Below are 25,974 nucleotides of genomic sequence, written 5' to 3'. Positions count from 1 at the left end.
GGTGTGAGGTGGTATCTCATTGTGGTTTTGATTTGTATTTCCCTGATGCTGAGTGATGTGGAGCACTTTTTCATGTGTCTGTGGGCCATCTGGAGGTCTTTGCAGAAATGTCTGTTCATGCCCTCTGTCCATTTCCTGATTGGATTATTTGTTCTTTGGGTGTTGAGTTTGATAAGTTCTTTATAGATTTTGGATACTAGCCCTTTTATCTGATATGTCATTTGCAAATATCTTCTCCCATTCTGTCAGTTGTCTTTTGATTTTGTTAACTGTTTCCTTTGCTGTGAAAAAGCTTTTGATCTTGATGAAGTCCCAGTAGTTCATTTGCCCTTGCTTCCCTTGCCTTTGGCGATGTTCCTAGGAAGAAGTTGCTGTGGCTGAGGTCGAAGAGGTTGCTGCCTGTGTTCTCCTCAAGGATTTGGATGGATTCCTTTCTCACATTGAGGTTCTTCATCCAACAATGACCATTTTTCATGTTCTTTCCCTATCCTCCTTCTCCTTATGCAGGCTTAGTCCCATGGTCACACCCCTGGTGGAGGTGTCCCGTAGGGGGACATGGGGGGACCAAGGGAGGAGGCGTTTGTCTGCAGGATCTCTTGAGTAGCGAGGAGCGTGCAGTCTCCTTGAGGTATAGTTTTATTTGTTGAAAACACTTTGACATTTACTTAGTATTTGGCCTTCAGATAGAATCCTGACTAATTTTTATTGAACTTGCTAATATTCTTTTCATTAAGCATTTTTTCTAATTATAAAATCATCCATATGAATTTGGGAAATTCCAGGTAAGTACAAAGAAGAAAATAACATTTGTAATTCCAGTCTTCCAGCATAAACACCATGAGCAGTTTCATGTCTTTCCCTTATATAATGTCTACGTAAGTATAGTTTTAAATTGTTGCTGTAATGCTCCGTGTACCTTTTTATATTCTTTTTTTAAATGTAACATTATACTGTAGGCCTTCTCACTTATTGAATCATTTAACAAATGGCATTTAAAAATGTCTCTATTGTTGGTAATTTAGTTAGTTTACAGTTTTATAGTTTGTGTGTTACTATAAAGAACTACAGTAAGCATTAATGCCTAAATGTTTATCTGCATTTTAAGGTACATCCTTAGTCCAGATTTAAACAGTAGGGTCATTGGGTCAAAAGGTATGGGGACTTTTTGGACTCTTGGCACTGGCTGAGTCAAGATTGGGATTCTAGAGAGGACTGTTGTTTTTTAAACATGAGAGAGACTTGGAATTATTTAGTATGTGCATGTAAGGAGTCTCAGAAGGGAGGGACAATGTCAGAATGCTGAATCCACCTTCCTGAAGACATAGATGAGGGCGGGCAACCAGAACAGAAGGTGATAGGGAACAAGTCAATTGGTTGGGGGTGCAGGGGGTGACTGAGTTTGTGCGTATAGATGTGTACTGGTGTGGGAGGAGCTAAGGGAATCCTGTGGAATGATTTTGATCCTCTTGACTTTTATCTTCCCAGAGTCAGGGAGTAAGGATGGAGGTAAGGAATAGGAGGGGCTTGGCCGTGACTTAGCAATAACCCCTGTGGGGAATAGAAGGGGGCAGTTGCTTAGCAACCCCTTTACTTGAAGAGGTAGATGGAGAGTTTCCAAGTAGCACTGGAGATTTCATACCCATAAAATAGTACCGATCTGCAAAGCCCTCTGCAGTTTTTCTCAGGAGTGGTTGATGCTTCAGTAGAGAAGCAGAGAGGAGGGTGGATGGGCTGATCTGGATTGGGAGTTTGTTGAGTGGCTGCAGCAGTTGGAAAGGGGGTTAAGGAGGTGAGGACTCCAAAAATAGTGTTATTTAAGCGATGTATTATGGGTTATAGGGTGCCATAGGATTGTATGGGTTTATATTTGCAGCTCAGATCTTGAAATACAAGCCAGCCCTGCATATGTGGTGTTGGTGAGGTGACAGTGTTGGGGATAGGAAGAGGTTCCTGGATGCCTCTCTTCTTGTAAGCTAGTCGTGGGTCTACTAGATTTGTAAACTTTAAGAACCAAAGCTGCTTCTGGATGCTTTCACCTTTTATCTTTAAGGAGGAGGAAGATGGCTAACACCGGTTCAAAACAGCAGGCTAAGTAGATTGGTATTGGTCTGCTTTGTGCTTCCTGCAAAAGCCTAAGGGTACCTCCCTGGACATGCTTCAGAAATAAAATTACGAAAATGCCCAGAGTAGTTTGCATTCTGGGTCAAAGTTACAAATTTGGGCTATCCCCAGTTAGGTCAAGGATTATACTAGTGGACACTCTGAGGACAAAGAATGCTTGGATTAACCAGACATGTTTGGATTTAAAGGATCATCTGGTACAGAACCAGACCCCTCCGAAGGGCTTCTGAGATAAGAACGGGGGGTCTTGGTGAAGCTGTGTCCACCTGAGGCCAAAGCATTTGGGCTAAATGTAAGAAGTCAACCCCGCTCAACACAGTTCATTGGATTTTATGGTTATTTCTGGAGTTAGCATTTTCCAGAAAGGTATTACCAGTCAGCCTCTCTATTACTCCTCCTATCTCAGCAGTACTATGGAAGGGGAATGTCTGGGCGTTATTTTCTGAAGTCAGATGAAGTTTGTTTATGACATCACTTGGCTCTTTGTAAATATTGAAAGAATCCTTCCAATTGCTTTCCTCCTACTCTCAAGCTAATGCTAATCAATAAAGATGTTTGATTAACCTCTTGAAACCCATTATTCAAAGATGCCTTGAATGACTAAATTGATAAATTAGATAAAATTAATTACTGGAGGTGATGAACTCCTGTGAGTCACTACAACTCATTCTGCTGGTTCTCTCAAGCCACCCTAACTCTGGAGGCATGACAGACACCAGACACCACAAACACGAGCTATGTTCTATCTCAGAGGAGAACTTGGGAAGGCTAAATCTCTCAACACTGTCTTAAGCAAGGCAATTATGGGATAAACTTGAATCAATTTGTTGCTTCTTTTGAATTTAGAACGTATTTCTATTTATATGGGCTTTTATGTATCAGGTTCCTGATCATCTTTTCTCTTTGAACTGGTTGTTAGGAGAAAGAGTTGCTCTTTGTTCATTGCCCTACATTGTTGATCTGTTTTTAAGAAGGGAGGCCCTTGATCCTGAGAGACTGTTGCAATGTAGAAGAACTAGAAAGTAATCCATAATGAAACTCAGCCCTACTTCCAGCCTCTCTCTGGAACTTTGGGTATCCATCTGAGTGCCCCCAATTAAAAGTAGCACTTACTTAGCCTGTGGAAAAATCTGGGAGGAATCACAATGATGACCTTGAGGTCTGGAGATAGAACAGTAAGAAGACAACAGGAATCCAGGGTTATTTCTCCTGGAATGAAAATGATTCATGGTCACCTGAAAGGCTGTCTTCAAATATGTGTAGACTTAGTTACGACATACCATCTTTTAATATACTCTGTGGATAAAATCAGGGAAAACTGGTTTAAATTTTAACAGAAGGGATTTAGGTTAGATGGGAAGAAAAAAAATTTTCTGACAGGAAATGCAAAGTGAACACTAAGAAATGTGTCAATTTCATTTTCCTAGACATCTCTAGACCATTTGCTAGACATTGGATTAAATAGACTTATTCATTGGTGATGATCCAAAGCTGAGGTTTGTTCTCAAGATTCTGAGATTTTATGATTCTATCACCATTCCACCTTATTTATTTATTTATTTATTTATTTCCACCTTGTACTTTCAGAATGTCACTTTTAGGATGATCTCTTCTTGGAAGTAAAAATACCTTTCTCAATTCAATTCTTAGAAAACAGTGACTGTGTTCCCTTACTGAATTATTTATACCTGTGCTGACAGTGAAATGGGTATTTAAGAAAATGCTGCCTTCTCAGCAGATATTTAAAATTCCAGTCTGAGGGTGATGTTTCTTAAATTTGCTAGATGAGCAAGGCTTTCACACTTGCTTTTCCTCGCTGATGATACGTTGGTCCTTAAGTCCTTGTTCTAAGAGATGTTTTCTTTCTAAGACACAATATAACCTTATTAAGAAGCCCTCAAATTCTGTAGGTTGGAGGTACGAGGAGCTCTGGGGAAAGAACCTGGTTACTTTTGGCTCTCAGATCACCGCCTAGTGAGTTTTTATGACCTATGTTCTGATATTCAGAGCCAAACCTCTTCAATAAAAGGAGGTGGATATTTTATTTATAAAAAGTTTTTAAAGGGGCAGCTGGGTGCCTCATTCTGTTAAACATCTGCCTTTGACTCGGGTCATGATCCCTGAATCCTGGGATTGAATCCAGAGTCGTGGGGCTCCCTGCTCAGTGGGGATTCTGCTGCTCTCTCTTCCTCTGCCCCTCCCACCTTGTGTGTGCTCCCTCCCACCTCAAGTAAATAAATAAAGTCTTTTAAAAAAAGTTTTTAAAATTTTAATTATTTTGGCTTCCAGTATATATCATTCTTCTCTCCATAACACACTTAACCTCTACTGAACTTTATTTTTTTAAGAAAAGAAAACAAAGCAAAAACCTGATGAAATAAATTATGATTCTAAACTTCTCACATGGTGCATTGAGAAAATTTAATCTCCCATCAAATAAATATACCATCTGACAGTTTCTGAAAAGCATTATCTACTGTACCTCCAAGTTACCAAAGTAAATTTCTGCATGTTATGATGTCTTCCATTCATTTACAGCTTTTAAAATGCGTTAGAATATAAACCCTTACTTAAAATACACATTTTGAAACTTAATTGAATATAGATCCGGTTGCTTCCAGATAGGCAACACACTATCTCAATTGTTACAGTTCTATCATGATGACAAAGACAACTCCTACATGAGATGGTCTATTCTAATGCTCTCAGCTAAGTTACCCACAAAGCAGAGGAAAGACCTTTGGGTTAAGGCAGTTTGATCTTCAACAAAGCTATCAAGAACACGTAGTAGGAAAAGGACAAGTTTCAATAAGTGGTGTAGGGAAAATTTGTTATTTACATGCAAAAGAATGAAACTAGACCCTTCTTTCATTCCATATTAAAAAAAAAAAACCCAACTCACAGTGAATTAAGACTTAACTGTAAGATCTGAAACTGCAAAATGACTAGAAGAAAGAATAGGGAAAAAGCGTTATGACATTGGTCTGGGCAGAGACATTTTGGATATTACCCCAAAAGCAAGGGGAACAAAGGCAAAAATAAATAAATGAGGTTACTTCAAACCAAACAACCTCTTCACAGCAAAGGACACAATCAACAGAACGAAGAGACCACCTGGAAGAAAATCTTTGTAAATCATACATCTGTTAGGAGGTTAATACCCAAAATATATAAGTAACTTAAGTCAATAGCAAGAAAAAAAATAACCTGATTAAAAAGTGGACAAAGGATCTGAACAGGGGCACCTGGCTGGCTCAGTCGTTAAACGTCTGCCTTCGGCTCAGGTCGTGATCCCAAGGTCCTGGAATTGAGCCCTGCATAGAGCTCCCTGCTCGGTGGGAAGCCTGCTTTGTCTCCCACTCCCCCTGCTTGTGTTCCCTCTCTCGCTGTGTCTCTCTCTGTCAGATCAATGAAAATCTTAAAAAAAAAAAAAAAAAGGACCTGAACAGGTATTTCTTCAAAGAAGGTGTACAGATGGCCAACAGGTATATGAAAAGATGCTCAACATCATTAATCATCAGAAAGATGCAGATCACAACAATAAGAGATCACCTCACATTGGTTAGAATGATTGTTGCCAAAAAGACAAAAGATAGAGTGTTGATGAAAATGTAAAGAAAAGGGAACATTGTTGGTGGGAATCTAAACTCGTGCAACCATTATGGAAAACAGTATAGAGGTTCTGCAGATAATTAAATATAGAACTGATGTATGATCCAGCAACCAGCTTCTGGGTATATTTTTAAAGGAAATGAAATCACTATCTTTTTTTTTTTTTTTTTAAAGATTTTATTTATTTATTTGACAGAGAGATCACAAGCAGGCAGAGAGGCAGGCAGAGAGAGAGGAGGAAGCAGGCTCCCTGCCAAGCAGAGAGCCTGATGTGGACTCGATCCCAGGACCCTGAGATCATGACCTGAGCCGAAGGCAGAGGCTTATCCCCCTGAGCCACTCAGGTGCCCTGAAATCAGAATCTTGAAGAGATACCTGCACTCCCAAGTTCTTTGCAGCATTATTCACAATAGCCAAGATATGGAATTAACCCAAGTGTCCATCAATGGATGAATGGCTAAAGAAAATGTGGTATATATATGTGTGTGTGTTGTGTGTGTGTGCATGTGTGTGTATATAATGGAATATTTTCAGTTATAAAAAAAGAAAGAAATCAGGCGCCTGGGTGGCTCAGTCAGTTAAGTGTCTGCCTTTGGCTCGGGTCGTGATCCCAGGGTCCTGGGTTCAAGTCCTGGGTCAGGCTCCCTGCTCAGCGAGGAGTCTGCCTCTTCCTCTGCTCCTCACACTGCTCGTGCTGCTCTCTCTCTCTCTCATAAATAAATAAAATCTTTAAAAAAAAAAAAAAGAAATCCTGTCATGGTGATATCATGAGTGAACCTGGATGACATCACGCTCAATAAAATAAGCCAGACAGAGAAAGACAAGTAGTGCATGATCTCACATATGAAGAGGAGTCTAAAAAGTTGTAAGTCATAGAGGCATATAGAGTAGAACCGTGATTACCAGGACTGGGGAGGTGAGGGAAATGGGGAGATGTTGGTTGAAGAGCACAGAGTTGCAGTTTTAATATGAGTAAGTCTAGTGATCTGCTGTTCTTGATGACAACTACAGTTAATTACACTGGGTTGAATACTGGAAATTTACTAAGGGAGTAGATTTCAGGACTCTATCACATATACACAATAATAACCAATGTGAGAAGATGAAATATTAATTAATTTGACTATAGTAAACATGCTACTATAGACAGATGTAGATTCGATCACTCTGTTGTATGCATTCAATATATACAATTTTTATTTAAAAAAAAAAAAAAAGACCGAGAATGTAGCCCCTTTCTTGCTTTCTCACCCTTTTCTAGTGCCTTATCTTTCTTCCCTTCCCTTCTCTCCCTTTTCCCTCTATTGTCGTTATGTTGCCATAGTTGTGATATGGAACTTGGGTGTAATTTTTAAAGTAAACTCTTCTGCAGTTTTTAACACTTTATTTATTCTTGTGAAGGAAAATTTTATTGTTTTCTCAATAAGAGTATGTAACTCTCTATTTTTTTGCATATAATAATTTGTGACTCCAAAAGGGAATATATAATATTTGAAACTCGTATCTTTCCCCTCTAATCTCAATAAGTCATGTTTGTGATGCACACGTTTCCTTGTCCTTGGATGGGTTAAATGTAATTTTCAGATGAGATAGTTTCATACTGGTGAGAACTTTTTCATTTGTGCAGAATTATCATTGCTTGTAAACCCTGCCATTTAATTTCCAGTGTCTACGTAGAATGATTTAGCTGATCAAGTTCTGTTTTTCTCTGTCCTTTGTTTGTTCTAGATACATTTCATATTGCTTTTCAGTAGACAGGGGAAATTGCGGCTGCAGAAATGGTACACGACTCTCCCTGACAAAGAGAGGAAAAAGATCATCCGGGAAATTGTTCAGATTATTCTCTCTCGTGGTCAGAGAACAAGCAGTTTTGTTGACTGGAAGGAGCTAAAACTTGTTTATAAAAGGTGTGAGTAACTGTCTATGAGATCTGTCTTTCTCATTATTGTTTTGGATTGTTTAATCCTGAACATTTTTTATTACAACACCAATTGCATCATTTACTGAAATCTTTGGAGTCTGGAGCCCAAATATTTGTACCAGTAGACTTAACAGAAAAAGAGCTCTCATTTATTGAAAGGCTTTCCATGTGCCAGGATGTGCCAGGATGGATTCTAGGGATGTGATCTACATGTGGATAATGCAGTGCATCAAGAAATAGCCTCTGGGGGGCGCCTGGATGGCTCAGTGGGTTAAAGCCTCTGCCTTCTGCTCAGGTCAGGATCCCAGCGTCCTGGGATCGAGCCCCACATTGGGCTCTCTGCTCTGGAGAGCCTGCTCCCTCCTCTCTCTCTGCCTGCTTCTCGGTGATCTCTGTCTGTCAGATGAGTAAATAAAATCTTAAAAAAAAAAAAAAGAAATAGCCTCTGGGCACCTGTTACATTTCCAGCACCTCTAATGACTGCAGATGCCTTAACAAACAAGACGGGCACCAGAGCTGCTCTTACGGAGCGTACTCATCGGTCAGGCAAACAAAACCCTATCCGTTAGTAACAAATGCTGTGGGAAAAAATGCAGGTGAAGGGGCTAGAGCGATGGCCAGCCCTTATTATTGCTATTATCACTCATCTTTGCAAAGGAGGAAACTGAAGCCACAGAGAGTTTCTAAGTAATTAGTCTTCAATCACAGGAAATAAGGGGCAGTTGGGAGAGCCGGAATTCAGATGCATATCCTTTTTGCTTTTTTTTTTTAAATTTTTAAAATGACTTTATTTATTTATTTGAGAGAGAGCACATGAGTGGGGATGGGGGAAGGGCAGAGGGAGAGGGAGAAGCAGGCTTTCCACGCAGCAGGGAGCCGCACTTGGGGCTTGATCCCAGGACCCTGACATCATGACCTGAATCAAAAGCAGATGAGTCACCTGGGCACCCCTCCTTCTGGCTTTAAAACCTATATATTTTCTCATTATTGCACATGCTTGCCATAGCAAGACCGTACTGGCAAGCAACCTCAGTTTATAGAGAAGGAAACTTTACCTAAGAGGTAAAGCCATTTTGCCCATAGGCCCAAATAATTGATGTCTAAGCCAGGACCAGAACCCAGCCAACCGGACTCTGCATTCAGCATCCTATTGCCACTTCCAGAAGCAAAATGCACATTGGGAAGGCTCTTGCAAAGGGTGTTTCTAAAACCTGAAAGGCAAAAACAGAGACAACTTGGCAGGCTATATTTAATGGAGTAAATTACCAGGAAGTGCCCGGGCAGAGCTGCTGCTGCTGGGTCCAAGGTTAAAGCTTTTAGTACGAGCCTCCGGAGAGATGTCCGTGAAGGCCCCGTTTAATAAGCATCCCAGGAACAGCAAGGCAAAGTCCCAGGAAGCACTTGTCAACAAGAAGCTTGTCCCTATCTACTCTCTGCCTACTGGCTTTTAAAACCTTTGAGTTCATTTGTGATTTAAGCCATTGTTTGAAGAATAGGCTTTAACAGTTCTCTCAACCGATATTTGCAGTGCCTGAGTACATCATGGTGAGCAAGGCAGACTCGGCGCCTGCCCTTGGGAAGCCAGTGACCTAGTGGGGCAGAGACAGGCCATGAAATGGGCAATGAAGAGCACTAGCCGCTCTGATGGGAGAGGCTCAGGAGGGCAGAGCCCGGCATCCAGCCCAGGGCGGGAGGTCAGAGGTTTCCAGGAGGAAGGACATCCACACTCAGAGCTAAGCGGGGAAGTCGGCGTTAACCACACAGGTGGGGGTGGGGAAGAGGATTTCGGGTGGAAGAAAGTCACTGGAGGACGGGCTGGATGGGCTGAGGGCCGGTCACATACAGGAGTGCAACACCATGTCAGGTGAGAGCTGGGGTCAAAGCCTTGAGGTTTAGAAAGGACACTCACAAGCCGCGGAGGGGTGTGAGCAGGCACCCTCCCCATAACGGTGGGCTGAAAACCACGTCTGCCTGATTATAGTTCCTCAGGGTAAAACGGTGTTGAGAGTCTTTTATGTAATTAATCGGTACAGCCCAATGGGCATGCTATTTTTATATATTCTCTTTCACGTATTGGGAGGCTATTGGATGTGATCCATGATGGCTTCTTTCTTGGATTTGGATGGGGGGAGCTTTGCATATTCACTGCAGAAAACACCATCTTTGGGGTATTGGATGTGTCATCTTATCTTATTTTACTTTTCTTTCTTCGTGTTTTTCCTTTCAAGGTATGCTAGTTTGTATTTTTGCTGTGCTGTAGAAAATCAGGACAATGAGCTCTTGACTCTCGAGATCGTGCACCGTTACGTGGAGTTGCTGGACAAATACTTTGGAAATGTGAGTGCTGTTCTGGTCTCTTTGGAATCAGTTCCTATTTCAGCTCTTATGTCAGTTCTGTCTTTATCACTTTCCTTCCCTCTCTCAAGTCTAAAGTACGAATTGCATTTGCACAAGGATCAGAATATGAGGCATTCTCCCCCTTCCCATGGTTCTTTGTAAACAAAGGAGCCAAAGCTTTCAAGAGACAGGCTGTGTCTCTCTCTGTCTTCAGACCACAACCACCATAGAGAGCTCGTTCAATGAACGAGAATTTAATTGTGCAGGGTTCCTTGATATTTTCCTCTTCGTTCTTCATTGCCTGTCATCTCTCTGCTATTTTGACTTTTTAATCCCCTCTCCGGCTTCTTTCAGTACGCTCCGAGTGTTCTCTAATATTATTTATACATAAAAAAATGCCAAACACATACACAGGGAAACCAAAATCCTTTTCCTTTTCCTATTGCTACTTAATTTCCGTGCACTTACTGCCCAGTAATATCCTGTATGAGGTGCCCCCATCCTTAGAACTCATTTACTCTTACGGCTTGGGCTCCTCCTTGAGGGTTCCCAGGAAATCATGAAGGTACCACTGGCCCCTTCCTAATGGTCAGGACTAGGGATGCTTCTCCAGCCTTCCCCTGACCTCCCTACAGCACCGGATTTTTGCTCCTCCCTGCTCCTCTTTCTTTTTTTGCCACAACCCTGAGTTCTGCTGGTTCTCCTCCTGTTTCTAATGGCTTGGTTTCTGCCCCTAGCTCTCTTCCTCCCCCCTGCCCTTTCTACTCTCCTTGTATGTCTGTCTCCCTGCCTGCCTTCTTCTGGAATCTGGGACCAGATGGCTCTCTTTCCCTCTGCCGAGGACGGTCTTCTCTGGGCTTCTCCTAGCCGTCTCAGTCGAAACATATCAAGAGCTAAAAATCTTCTTCTGCAAACCTGTTGTGTCTTGTGATCGAGTTTATTATGTCCCAGGATCCTTCAGTGCTTTTTTCTTTCTTCTTCCTCCACCCTTTGCTAAAGGCTGCCTTTGTCTGTTCAGATGGGTCTACAAACCATCCCTTCCTTCCACTCTCAGTAGTACAGGCTTACCTGAGATAGCAGTTTTGCTTTTGCTTGAAACCTCATCTCTGGCCCTTTGCACCTCTGGGCTTGTCTCTGCTTCCCTTTCCTGCCTTGTTAGTTACCGCCTTCCTTGCAGTGCATGGATCCAGGTGACAGTCGTCCTCAGCCACTTTCCAGCATCTATACTGAATAAAAGCCCAGCTTCTTAGCCTTATGTTCAAGCTTTCTAAACATCAGTCCCAGACCACTTCTCCAACCTTCTCACTGTTCTCTCTCTTTTCACCCCTGATATGCTCAGTGCTCTGGCGACATAGAACAGCCTGGTATCATCCTTCACTTGTGCAAGGTTTGTATGAACACCAGACCGTAAATGTCTTGGAATCATGACCTGGCACTTAGTTGTTTGATTTTTTCCAACACTTGTGAGTCACTCTGGGGCAGATTTTAGCAAATGTTCCAGGAACATACCAGCCAGTTCACGGTCTTAAGAAATAAATCATTGGATTTGGAATATATTTTCTCTCAGTCAGGTGCCTTCCCTGTTCCAGCTCACTGAGGATTTCTAGTAAGTGTTGTTGGGACAGAGCACTTTCTGTGCTCCGGTCAATGGAATGAGTAGCATTCGCAGTGTTGGGGGGGGCGGTTATCTGATTACTTGCAACTATTTCCACAAGGGTGAGTATTCGAAAGGCTTTTGAAAGAATGTTCTCTCCCTCCTTCCCTTCATCCTTTTTATTCAATCCCTTTACTTTCCTTTGTAAATGATGTTAGAAGATGACCTTAAATGTTGCTTGGGAGATTTTAGATCGTTGGTCAGTGTATAGAGAGTAAGATAGCCAGACCATTTCCCTTTCTCTTTCTCTTAGCTCCCCATGTTTATTTTCATGTTTTAAAGAGAGATTTGCAAGTGTATAATTGCATGTTTTTGAACATGGGTTTATTTAATTTTATGCTTTCCATTATTCAAAGGAAGCCTGACATTGTCAAATCCACTGCAACCTTGGCCTTTTGTAAAGGCCTGAAGGTGTTTTCCTGAGGCCCAGGTTTCCCAGGACCTGCCTTCTCTCCTTAATTTCTGTACTCTGGTTTGACCTGTTGTGTTTTCCTAGATTTCCCTGACTGTGGTAATGTGAATGGGGGTTAAATTTTGATGTCAGTCTTATCTGACCAAATATTAGATATTTCAGATCACGTTGCTTTCTTAAGAGAATCTAAATCACCTTCACCAAAGCTGAGTGAGCCCAGTTAAGATATAAGGAGAATCAGAATGAATTCCTATTTCTCTAACATTAATTTTTCATCCTATTTTTGGCCTACCTTTAGACGCTCTGTCTTTGCCATGGACCAAAATTTAATTCACTAAAAAATTCAATGAATCTTTTATTAAGCTAAGAGCAGCTAAGAGCAATTCAAGGCTATCTGCCCAGTAGGTGTTCAGTTCTTATTAATTAACTGTGATGAGCAAAGCCTACCAGTACTGATTCTCATTGACATCATCGCAGGAATAATATATTTCTCTTTGGCTCTCTTTTCCTCTTGTGTTAATCCTGAAGGTTTCCTGGAATTCTGCCCTTAATATTATTGAAGAGAAGACTTTGTACCAGGCTTCTCTTATAACACTGGAAAATATTATCTTCCTATGACAGATAAATCAGAATCTCTGGCTACTAATTTATGTGTTTTTCGAGCATTTTTCAATTCCAGGGAGATTTACAAGGATTAACTAGTTAATCTTTCGATCTTCAGTAAACAGCATTAACCCCAATTTATGGAGGCTAAGAGGAAATACCCCAGAATCTCCCACTAGATAAAGGTCTGTCTGAGGATTTAGGCACCTGCTATATTTTCCCATTACAGACTACAGTGTGAGTTTTTGCAGATGTGCTCAGAGTGTATGGGAGTTGCTGTTCCAGAGAAGTTTGACCTTGACTTAGGACGTTTTCTGGGAGGACGTGGAGGGCTCTGAGTCCTGCTGGGTCCTGGTGTCCACTCATCACTCACTCACCAGACCCATGATTTTGGCTGGGGAATAAATCCTTAATTGACATATAAGAAAAATAACACTCAAAAATGTTAATAGAAATATTTACTTTGCTAATCTCATGGGACTGTTGTGAGGATAAAAGAGACAGTGTAATTAACAATACTTTTTACAAACTGTCAGTTGCTACGTTGTTGTGTCTTACACTGTATAAGTATTGTGTCTGGTTTTATACATTTACTATATATAATTTAAGCTTTTTGTATTTACTTAAGAACAGAATTTAGTAAGAGAAAGTTCTTAGACTCATTCAGAAGTATTGAGTTATTGAATTGCCAGGAATAATCTTCTGCATCATGTACTCTGCTATACGAGTAGACCCTCAGGCCAAATTATAGTAAAGCATAGACTAAGAGATCAGGGTAAAATTAAATTATCACTGTTTTTGCCTTTTATAAGCTTTCCTCCAGAATACAGATACATCAGAAATGAGAAAAAATCCTAACAGGCTCCTATGTTTATAAACATGGAAATCATTTGTTTTTTGCATTATTAGATGAAATGCAGTCATTTGAGTATCAAGGGCATCTTCCTGATGTACTGGGACAGTACCCTTGAGGTGGACTCACAAGTATTTGAGTAATTGGTCTGCATTTGGTCTAAGGTGCTCTGGGAGATGTTTCCTGTTCTTACTTGTGGCTGTAGTAAACCCTTGGGGTTAAGCTCAAAGAATAACCATAGAAGGAGCATTTTGGAGTTGCTCTATATGAAATAGTTGCTCATTTGTAACACTCTCTATAATTCCAGTAGAACTTGTGCATCTGTTTCCTTATGATCTAGATATAGTAATTGTATATCCAGGTTGCCTCTGTTGTGCGTGCGTGCGTGCGTGCGTGCGTGTGTGTGTGTGTGTGTATCTGGCTTTGGGTGCCATGTTACTTTATTCCCATCCCTTGAAACTAGATGCAGTAAATTAATTGCCCCATGGCTGTTGGCCAACCCTACAGCTTGTCACTCTGAGAGTGGGGTTTGAGATGGTCCTAGAGAACCAGAGGACTTGCATTAGTATCTGTCAAGTTCATCTTGCAGGATTCTGATTGCTGGTTTCTCCTAATGAGGCTCCCGTCTGTCTCAGATTCCTGGTCTACACCTGCCTTGAACTTTGAGGTTCCTCAGCTCTTGCTACTGTAACTCCTGACTTCCTGCCTCTTCTGACTTCTGGTAACTGCTTGCTTCTTCTACCTTTTCTAATGAGCATGGATGTCTGATCTATTGTGCTTTCTTTTTGTTTCTCTGTATTGTTTAAAATTGCATTTTTTTAACATATCCTTCTAGACATATACAGTTTTATTTTTAAATGGGATTGTATTATGCATATTATCCTGCAAGTTCTTCTTTATTTTTTCCCCCATGGCCATCCATGGAAATCCGTCTCCTTCGTTTCCAACTTCTACATGGAATTTCCATGTGATCACGGCAGGCAAAGATAGACTATTGAGGGAAGAGGGAAGTAGCTCTAGATATATACACCCACTGGTTGATTTACTTATTTGATGCTGCTTTCTAAATGAGACCATGACCTTTGCAGATGAGTTAGGTGAGTTTTTCTGAGCTGGCCATTTATGATAGTGGTATTTACCTAACTGTTTACCTTATGGAGTCTGCAAGTTTATTGACCTAAACCTTAAGTATATGGAACCTTTGCTAAAATGTTGACATCCGTTTTATGTTAAGTTATAGCATTCAGTAGCATCACAGAATTGTTAATCTGGGAAGCCGTTAATTCCCAGCATCATAGAAACAAGGCCTAAGTGGTGAGTGACTCATTTATCCTACAGATGTGTATTATGTCCTATTATGTAGCACTAGGTACCAGGGATAACGAGATGACTGATATGATAAGGTCTGTGCCTGAGCTCACATAAGTGCTGGTGGAGAGATTGATCAGATTGATCAGTCAGAGATTGATCAGTCAGACATCCATATACTAGTGCCCACAAGATATAGCAGAACACAGAGCAACACAGAGTGACATCTGAATGGGGGAAAGAGGCTTTGGTGGAATCATTGTGCCCCTGACTTTTGAATTTGGCCTTGAAGAATGAGCTGAATTTTGCCAGCAGAATAAAGAAAGGCCATCTGGGGGCCATCCCAGGAATTGCTGGGAGGGGCAAAAGGGAAAGGAAGAAGAGTCCCTGCGAGTTAGTGGAGTGTGGGTGTACCTGGGCTGAGTGCTGACGTGGGCTGCAGAGAACCCGCCCCGGCCGGGTGCCCAGGAGTCCTCTGTGCCAGGCGGAGGAATGGAAGCTTCGTCCTGCGTATAAGACTCCACACGGGGAAGAACAGTATCGCAGCTCACTGGAGTGTTAGTGGTTGTTGGCTTTGGTTGGGGATGGACACCACCTAGAAGGTCATTGTAGTGGCCTTAATGAGAGACACTGCAGGTCTGAGCAGTGGCAATGATCGGGGAGAAGACAGGAAGGGTTGGGCTTTATTTACACGGCAGAGTAAGTAGGAATTGGTGACCAGACTGAGGGATGAGACTAAAGGAGGGAGAAGCATGAGAGCGAAGGGGAAGGAAGTTGAACCCGTGGAATGATTCGATTGGGCCACAGGTAGAGGTTGCAGCTACAAAGCAAAACAAGGTCTACGGGAAAAAAAAGTTCGCTTAACCACAGCTTGGCACCTGGTGACTTGGGCTGAGGACTATCCAGGCAGAGAGGTCTAATGAGCAGGTGGAAACACGGGACTCCCCCCAGAAGGAGATTAGGGCTAGACACCTAGGTTTGTTAAGACACCCGCATGCCAGACACAGCCAGAGAGCATCCGTGGGATATTCTAGAATATACCCAGGGTTAAGAGAAGAGGCTTTCATGGAAAACACCAGCGTTTAAGCAGAAAGTGGGTCACTGGAAAGTAAGCCACATGTAGCAGTGAGGCCGGGTTTTGCTGATTATGTCCCAAGCACTCCATAAATACTTCCTAACCAAATGCTACCCCCAAGTAGCAGGGGGAGAACTCATCCAACAAGTCTGAGAAGGACTCAACAGCGATGGAAGACAAGAACAGGCATTGAATGGCATTGCCAAAGTCAGGGAGTAAGGGAGAGAGGATTTTCAGGAAAAAGATTGCTGAAGGGTATCCAGTGCTGCTGGGAGGCCAAGGAGGGGGAGGGCTGAAAACTTGCAGGTGGAAACCTTCCAGAGGGTGTGGAACAGGAAAGAGGAGTGCTGGGGACTTGAGGAATGAGCAAGAAGGAGAACATCAGGAGGGCGCCTGAGTGGTGCCTGGTCGGGGAATTGGAAACAAGCCCTGTTTGGATGATTGAGTGGGGGTAGCTCTTGCCACTTGCTTTCCTTACACAGCAAAATCTGTCGGACTCCGCTTTGGTCTGTGACAGTCGCTCTCCCTGTGTGGTCCCCAGACCCGCACCATTAGCATCACCTGGGAACCAGTTACAAGTCCAGACTCTCAGTCCTTACGCAGACCCACCAAATCGGAAACTCCTGGGCTGGAGCCCAAGCAGTGTGTCCCTCAGGGGGCCTTCTGGATAACTCGGATACACTCTAAAATTTGAGAACCACTGGCTTGTGACATGATTTTGAGAGAAATTAGCACAGCTAGGTTAATTTGCCTCTGAAGAGTGAGCTTCTGAGAGTCCCAAAGCTAGGAGCCAAGATTTCTAGACAGAAGAGCAGGGGGAAGCAGGCGCTGTCCTCTGCCTGACTTGCTGTGGCGACTTGGCTTCTGTTCATACCCATGGAAATATGAACCGAGCTTCCTGATGCCTGTCTCAAGTCTCAGATTTCTTGTTGTGACATAAAGGAATATTACTTAGGGACATGGTCTGCATAATGGAATGTGGTTTTACTTTTGCTTAAGGCCTGCAATCCCTTCACTTTGTTTCCCATTCCTTCCAGTTCCATCCGATGGTTCTGTCTTTGGTGTGCCGCATGGGTGTAACTGTTGAGACGTCTTGAGATGCTGACATGGGTTTGCCCTGATATTCCCGCAAGTTTCTCAAAACATCTGTTTTTGTCCTACCAGGTCTGTGAGCTGGATATTATCTTTAATTTTGAAAAGGCTTATTTTATCCTTGATGAGTTTATAATGGGCGGAGAAATTCAGGAAACGTCCAAAAAATCTGCTGTCAAGGCCATTGAAGATTCTGACATGTTACAGGAGGTCAGTACCCAGTCCTGGTATCACGGGGGAGGGTGGCGATGGTGATGGTGAGGGTAATGATGATACTGAGTGATTGCTTTACACCAAGTGCAGCTTTCTAAGCAGCTTATCTGGTTTAACTCATTTAATGATCACTGTAACTCTAAGAGGTGGGTAGCATTTTTGCCCTCACTTTGAAGCTGAGGAAACTGAGACACAGAGAGGTTAAACAGCCTGCTTGATGTCACACAGCCAGTAAGTGTAGAATAGAGATTTGAATGAGGATGTTGAGCTCCAGAATCTTTGCTCTATGTTTGACTGAGGAAACCTCCCTGTCAAAAAGGTAGCAAAAGCTTGGTGCTGTTTTATTTTTTCAAGGATTTTATGAAAGGTATAAAAAGATTCTCATTAAAAAGAAAAAAAAAAGATTCTCATTAAAATATCTGTGCTACCCTGGGAAAGAAGAATAGGAGTACATCGTTATTTCCTTTGCCAGGGATATTAGACCTTTATTATTGAAGATGGCATTTATCATTTTAATTAAAATTTCTCACACCTCCCAGCGAGGCTGCATGTGTGCTCCTATTTGCATAAATAAATTGGGGATACTGTGGCTTGCTTGCCAAGGTACAAATGGGCCAGAAGCATACATGTGCTCCTGATTCTGTGATATTTATATAAAATACAGTGGGTCTTTTAGACGCAGTCTAGATAGGCATCATACCCACTAAGGGGACTCATCCACATCAGCGCCTTCCCTCCTGCCAAGGACATGGAGAAAGAGCACATCACCGCTCTGACCTTTGGCCTCCCTAATGGGGTGACCCCAGCCACCCTGGAACAAAACTGAGCTCTGTCCCAGCTCCAACACCCCTGGGTCCTTCTTCCCGCAGCATCCTTGGGTCTTTCCACCTGCCTGTTTTACAGTAGCAGGTCAGGAGATCCCAGAGGATCCTAAACCCTCTCTTAAAAGTTGGCATTAAAGCCACCCTCCCTGCTGTTTGAGAAAGAAGATACTGATTGTGTTAATAAAACAAGATCAGGCATGGTTTCCAAGCCACTCTTTTTGGCACGTCTCTGAACTGATGACTTGCTCCTGCCCATCCAGGGGAAGCAGTCCTCAGGTGAATGGACCCTGAGGAAGACCTCTGTTGGAGCAGGTACCCCGAAATGTCTGCGCGTGCCTTTTCAGAGGCTGCCGCATTTCTTCCCAGTAGTGTTCTCCCCTCAAGAAACGCATTTAAACTTTCGGCTGTTTACTTGGCTCTCTCCAAATGCCACAGGAAGGGAATTTTACAAGGTACTTGAGAACTCAGTGGTTTGGAAATTCCACAGAACAACCTTTCTTAAAATATGCTGGGGGTTATTTATAATTTTACCCTCAGGGCCCAGACTGCGGAGTCTAAGCCTTACCAGAGAAAGGAACTTTTTAGCAGGGTCTTTGGCACTCGCAGTAATCAAAGCTTTTTGAATTGGGGCCAAGACACACCTGAGTTATTTTGAATTCCTCCTTTGTAAGACATACATAGAGTTTTAAAGAGTTTGCTGTGCACCTGATGCTGCCAGTCCCACGGAACAATGGGAAGCATGGATTTTAGGAGAGAGCCCTTTCACAGGTAAATGCCAACCGGTAGTTCATGTCCCTGGTGATCGAGTGGGAGGTCTTAATGGGTAGGCCTCAGGAGCCCCTCCATTGAGCCCCTGCATCCCCCTAGTGAGCAGGCAACATCATGATTGCCCTCCAAATGTCTCTTGGTGAAATCACAGCACCTGCCGAATAGAGACTGCGTTATCAGCACTCTCTTGGGCTCTGGGTACTTCAGCTAAGTCATTGAATCAGTGAACGTCTGGGGAACTGTTTGGGAAATTGATTGTGTCTATCTGACCAGTTTAGAATGAAGGAGCACAAGTATTATAATTACATTCAGGAAAAGAAATGACTGCTTTCTTTTTTCCCCTGTCCTCTGGACCTAAGCACATCCTTGTAGCTACTAAAGGTTAAGGGAGGCCTTTGTAATATTGCTTGCACTTTTAGCCCCTGGAACTTTCCCCAGCTCCTACCTAAGAAAGGTTTCTTAGAATAGAAAAGCTGTTCTTGCATATTTAATAAGAAGGTACATGGTCTTAAATGTCCAAATGCTCAAAGATTATTCTGAGTGTACTGGGGCTTGATGTTAGTGATACGGACTAAGAAGAGAGCAGTTTAATTGGTTGGGGGTGACGTTAGGAGGTGCCTTATTTTGAGGGTGACAACCTGTGGACAGTGGTGTGAAGTGAGAAGAAGGGAACAGAAGCTGAAAGGGGGGGATGGTACTCATTACCTGCATGAGTTGTAATTCCTGGCATCACCAGCGGGGACGACCGAGATGAGGTTTCACCACAGAATGAGGGGTGAGGGTCCAAAAGGGTATCTCATTAGTTCAGGCAATAGGATACCTCGCCTGTATATGTGTGGATGCATGAGAAATGGCTAGGTGCACCCCAACATGGTTATCCTTAAAAACAAAACCCATGTTAACAGCTAAGAGAAGCCATAGTGCAGTAAAAAGTTGCAACATGTACAGTGTTGAATACATAAGAAACTTGGGGGTACAGGATGGATAACAGAAGGGGTGCTGAGGGAGAGATTTGGGTCCTCTTGTGAATGGCCAGGGCAGAGCTCTTTAAGGTTGTGTCAGCCTTAAAAGTCTGTTCCAACCTCGAAAGGGGCGAGCTCAAGAAAATACAAACCTTGTGTGTTCTTGGTTCATATGACCTGGGGAAGAGCATGACCCAGAAACAGCAGTCTGTGCAGTCTTTAGCGGACTGAGTTAGCCAGTGGAGTGAAGCAGGCCCGAGAACGAGAGGCCAGTGGGCTGTGAAGCCAGTCAGGTGACAATTCCAGAGCCTGCTGGCCCAGGCCCCTTCCAATGCTGCAGGCTCATGTGGCCAGATTTGCAAAGGTAGGATATCTAACTTCAAAGCATATGTGCCCATATAATGAATATATTATAAAGTGTGTCAGGTACGTAATGAATGAAAACTATACGCTGTTCTGAATTTTGTGATATTTGTCATCTTTTAAAAATTTATCATCTGAGGGATGCCTGTGTGGCTCAGTTGGTTAAGCATCTGCCTTCAGCTCAGGTCATGATTCCTGGGTCCTGGGGTTGGGTCCCACACTGGGCTCCTTGCTTAGCAGGGAACCTGCTTCTCCCTCTGCCTCCCACTCTCCTCACTTGTGCTCTCTCCCTCTTTTTCTCTGACAAATAAATAAATAAAACCTTTAAAGTAAATTATCATCTTGGGGTGCCTGGGTGGCTCACTTGGTTAAGCATCTGCCTTCAGCTCAGGTCATGATCTCAGGGTCTTGGGATCGAGCCCCACATCAGGCTCCCTGCTAGCAGGGAGTCTCCTTCTCCCTCTTACTCTCCCTCTGTGCTCTCCTCTCTCTCTCTCAAGTAAATAAAATCTTTTAAAAAAATTATCATGAGGGGCACCTGGGTGGCTCAGTGGGTTAAGCCTCTGCCTTCAGCTCACGTCATGATCCCAGGGTCCTGGGATCGAGCCCCGCATTAGGCTCTCTGCTCAGCAGGGAGCCTGCTTCCTCCTCTCTCTCTGCCTGCATCTCCACATACTTGTGATCTCTGCCTGTCAAATAAATAAATAAAATCTTTAAAAAAAATTATCATGATATTTCTTTTCCCATTCTAAATAAACTTTATACCCAATTTTGTATCTGTATTTTTGTATTCCTCTTTTTTTTTTGAGAGAGAGAGCAAGAGAGTGCAAACTGGGGTTGGGGGAGGGGCAGAGGGAATCTTAAGCGGGCTCCGCACCCAGCACGGAGCCCCAATGTGGGGCTCGATCTCACAACCCTGTGATCATGACCTGAGCTGAAATTAAGAGTTGGACACTTAACCAACTGAACTACCAAAGTGCCCCTTTATGTTCCTTTTTTCATGCTATAAACTCTAGATGCTACAAAATATACAAGGGCCCCAGGCAAACGTGCTATTCCTGCTAACATTAAAGACACCCCCAGCTTCTGTAAGAAGAGGTATAGGGCAAAGATCTTAGGGTGTGGGCTTCTCTCCATTAGTGTTCATCTAAGAGGTTTAAGAACTTCATAAGAAAGTGTGGATGACTGGGCATAAGTATTTCAGCAGAGGAGCCCTGGAATTCTAAACAGAGCTGGTGAAAACCAGTCAGAACACCTGATCTCTAACTTTAGTACCTCGGAGCAATGTTGCTTAGCCATGGTCTTGCTCTGTTTGGTCCGTGCTTATCAGCTTCCCTGGCAGGTGCAAGTGAATCATGCACCCTGAGGTTCAAGCCTAAGAACAGGTTGACGGTTGCTGATTGAGCTGACTGTGGCTCACACGGAAGAGGCAGGGCCATTACCCAAGTCTGCCCCTTTGGACTTCCTTATTGATTCAACCCAAGAGCCACTGTGTTATACAAATATGTATGTTTACAATAGGAAAGAATGCAAGAGAAAGTCCATTTATCTTGCATAGTAAAGGGCTCGCAATATTTTAACTCTACCTGTAATTGCAAATCTGTCCAAACATTTTTGTTTTTTAAAGTACTGGAAAAAAATTGTCTTGTGTCATGTTAGCAAACTTGCTAGCTGATGGGAATGAAGAAAGTTTGCATACTTTGGAGGAAAGCCGTTGTGAAATACATAGAAGAAATTCTTTTTTTTTTTTTTTAAAGATTTTATTTATTTATTTGACAGAGATTACAAGTAGGCAGAAAGGCAGGCAGAGAGAGAGGGGAAAGGAAGCAGGCTCTGCGATCATGACCTGAGCTGAAGGCAGAGGCTTAAACCCACTGAGCCATCCAGGTGCCCCCATGGAAGAAATTCTTAAGAATCATAGTCTGTTTATCCTTTATAGCTTGCTAGTAAGTGTAAAAGGATGTTTTGCACAGAATCTATGGTAGTACTTATGTTCTACAAATACAGTTGAGATTTCCCTAATACATGTGCCTGGAGGGGGTGTTCATGATCATTTCAGTAGGCACATTTATCTGAAGTCAACAGCAATATATACTGGCAGCTGACACTTTAGTATTTTTCTTATCCGACATTCTTTTTATGATCAAACTCAGCTTTTTCTCTTTTGAAAGTTATTTAGTCCCAGCCATATGGAGATTATGCAAATTATTCTCAAATTTTGAACCACCATTCTTGATCAGAATGCAAAGATTTATGTGCATACATGTTTCAGGAACTTCTGTTTAGGAAGAGCAAAAAATGAGTAAGTAAAATAGTGAAAAAAGGTTTCACATTCTGCTAAAGGCTGTGGTTTAAGGGGAAATTGTTCTAATTTATTGTTTCTTTCAGACAATGGAAGAATATATGAACAAGCCTGCATTTTAGCTGTGAATCTACTTGAAGAGTCCAAGGGCTATGCACTGGGTGCTTGTACCTGAGCAATGCCTGGCGTCCAGTTCTTTGACAGAGCCCCCGACATCATGCCAAAAATAACCTAAAAGGGATTCTTTGTTAACTAGCAAAAAATTGTTTAACATTATATATTTATCATTATTACATACCTGTATTATACTGTATATACCTACTTACTGTAGTCTGGATGTTCAAATAACTGCTTTGTGACTCAGTTGACTGAATGTTTTTTTGCAACATTTGAACTTCATGTGATATTTTTAAACTAATTTAAATAAATGCTTTGCAATATGTTTTTTGTTGCATTTGATCCTCTACTGACAGATGAAAACTGTATTGTAATAACCCATGATTTTGAATGTAAGATATGTTATATTAATAATTCTTTTCTAAATGTTTAGCTTTTTAAATTGTGTAATAATTCCAAGTCATGTTAAGAGTTCAGAGTTTATACATAATGCTAGGCATTTTTAACATACTTAGTAAAATGTAATTTCAGTCCAGATACAATGTATCTGATTTTAATGTCCCGAATTCATTTATTTTTTCAGGGTTGGAATTAAGGAAAATAACCAAAGACAATAAGGGACTTAAATGGTTTTGATGTCTTGGAAGCTGCTATCTAATTGAGGTTTTAATTTTACCTTTTAGTTGAATATTAAGGGCATTCTGATAAGGCTGTGGTTCCTACCAACTCTGTGTATTTATTAAGGATTTGAGACGTCTGGAGATACAGTGTGTCTGACTTCCCTTACTATAAAAATAGTATAATGAAGACTAATACCAACAGCAGTTATTATTATTATGGCTATAATTTTAATAATTTTTGAGGTTCCAAGCCCTCCCTGCTTGAGAGATTTTGCTTCAAATATGTTTTAATGTATATCTGCTGTATTTGAAGACTTACTGTTTATTAGGCTTACTTAGAGAATGGACTATTATTGCAGCCTATATGGCAGATGCTCTTCCTTTTTTATTTCCTCATGTCCCAGATTTTGCTGCTGACCATGATTATTGTGCCTGTGTTGCATTTGTGCTTCCTGGAATGAAAGTTCTATATACCCAGGTAGTAAATGTGATCAGGCATTATAAGGAAATAGCTCATATTCTGTCTTGATGCCCCACTTCTGATGTATCTGTGCATTTTCAGTGTTGGTTTTGAGGCCTAGGATCATTCCTTTCGGAGTAGTTAGGGGCCTGTAGTGCTTTTCCTATGAGAAGAGTGTGCTTGCTGTTGTAATCTGTCTCTAGAAGATCCTATATGGTAGATCTTTAGGGGACATGATGGAAAAAATGTCCTCTTTGATTCATCTCGCCAGATAGATTTCGGGGACGATAACAAGACGAGACCACAAGAACAGAAGAAAAAATTGACCAATTCCTCACTAGAGTCATTACTAAAAAGAACTCAGATTAGTAAATGAAGGAATTATTGGGCTTTTAATATCTGATATGTACTCAAATTAACCATGTGATTACAGTGATAGCATCGAGTTGAAGTTTAACTGTCATTTTTGATTACTTATGTTTATTTTATGTCTTCCGATTTGTGGTTTTGCTTTTTTTGTTGTCAATATGGTGGAACTCTGTTTTTAAAAAGTTTTGTAGAGATGGGCTTTATGTAAATCAACACAGTTTTTCTGGTTCTTTTGAAGTTTTCCACCATTTGGGGGTGAAGGTATTTATTCCTGTATTCTTTTCAAATCGGATAATTCTACATTAGACACTGTTGAGCTGTGTGTAGGGCTTTCCAGACTCCGTATCAGTGTCTCACCTAGAAAATGAACATAATGATATAGCACATTGTGTAAATTTGAGGGATTTGGGAGGCATTTTATGTGGGTCTTGGTGAAAATAATCATTATATTTTCTTTATATTATATAATTGTAATAAAACTACCAAGTGAAAGGTAAATATAAAATTTGTATAAAACTTACAAATAAAATGTTTTTAAATTTTTTAATGAGAAACTTGAGTGTACTTTTATGAATATAATTATTTTTTAACCCAATTTTATGCTTGAAATTGCTACCCACGCTTCCTGGTGAAGTTCCTTTAGCATGATCTCTTTGTTTTCTTGGTACTTACCATCCAGGAGCAACTTCACGGTCATGTGACAGCAGATGAGAGATTATTTAATGCTTTGTGTATATATATATATATATATACACATATATAAAAATAGTATTTATATATTTATATTTATATTTATATATTATTTGTAGATTATATATTAAATAATATATAAATATATTATAATATATATAAAAATATACATTAAATAACATATTATATAATATATTATATATTAAATATATAATATATAAAATAATTAATATATAATATATAAATATATAATATATTTATATATTAAATATATAAATATTAAATAATTTATTTATTATTTAAAAATTATTTATTTATTTGAGAGAGAGCAGTGTGAGAACATTGGTGGGGAGGGGCAGGGAGAGAGGGAGAAGCAGGCTCAGGGAGCCTGATGTGGGGCTCTACCCCAGGACCCTGGGACGAAGACCTGAGCTGAAGGCAGACCGAGCCACCCAGGCACTCCCATTCAGCCACATTTTGATAATCTGATCTCTTTGCATGTACTTAGTGATGCAATCATTCTTTAAATCTAGTAATTTTTTTTTTTTTAGATTTTATTTATTTATCAGAGAGAGAGAGGGGAGAGAGCGAGCACAGGCAGGCAGAATGGCAGGCAGAGGCAGAGGGAGAAGCAGACTCCCTGCCAAGCAAGGAGCCTGATGTGGGACTTGATCCCAGGACGCTGGGATCATGACCTGAGCCGAAGGCAGCTGCTTAACCAACTGAGCCACCCAGGCGTCCCAAATCTAGTTATTTCTTTTCTTGCATGAACAAATGTAAAGTTGGCATTTACTGTGACAAAATAAGTGAATCTTCACTTCATTCAAACTCATTTTCCAAATCAAGTCTCATAAAATAATGATAAATCTTTTTCATCAGCTGTTGTTCTTCTAGAAATTCCTCTCTAGGATTCATGTTGTTTGTAACATCACTATGAAACACCACTGAGGAACTGTGTTTAACTTTACTTTTCTAAGGTTTAATCAATGAACTTTGTTGGTAAATGTAAATGTATTCTTTCACATGGTTCCTGCCATTTTGGATTAAGTCCAGTCAGATGCTCTGGGATGTAAGTAAAATAAGCCAGTGACTATTTTTCATTAATTAAAGGGAGGGCCATTAAAATTGTCTTCAAGGGGCGCCTGGGTGGCTCAGTGGGTTAAGCCGCTGCCTTCGGCTCAGGTCATGATCTCAGGGTCCTGGGATCGAGTCCCGCATCGGGCTCTCTGCTCGGCGGGGAGCCTGCTTCCTTCTCTCTCTCTCTCTCTGCCTGCCTCTCAGTGTACTTGTCATTTCTC

At 41.5% G+C, this 25,974-nt stretch overlaps 1 protein-coding gene across 1 annotated transcript in view; it reads left to right on the top strand.

The window, feature by feature from the left end:
• The window catches only part of AP1S3 (adaptor related protein complex 1 subunit sigma 3), a 57,176-nt gene extending 32,643 nt beyond the window's left edge, over positions 1-24,533 (top strand). Inside the window, exons 2-5 of the mRNA XM_059393586.1 lie at positions 7,462-7,640; positions 9,883-9,991; positions 17,061-17,198; positions 22,507-24,533. Coding sequence (XP_059249569.1) covers positions 7,462-7,640; positions 9,883-9,991; positions 17,061-17,198; positions 22,507-22,542 — 462 coding nt within the window. The 3' untranslated portion in view covers positions 22,543-24,533. The remainder of the gene's footprint in view (positions 1-7,461; positions 7,641-9,882; positions 9,992-17,060; positions 17,199-22,506) is intronic.
• The last annotated feature ends 1,441 nt before the right edge of the window (positions 24,534-25,974 follow it).

This window comes from Mustela nigripes, chromosome 3, assembly GCF_022355385.1.
Source record: "Mustela nigripes isolate SB6536 chromosome 3, MUSNIG.SB6536, whole genome shotgun sequence".
In the NCBI taxonomy this organism is placed as follows: domain Eukaryota; kingdom Metazoa; phylum Chordata; class Mammalia; order Carnivora; family Mustelidae; genus Mustela; species Mustela nigripes.
This window is presented reverse-complemented; position numbering and strand designations above follow the sequence as displayed.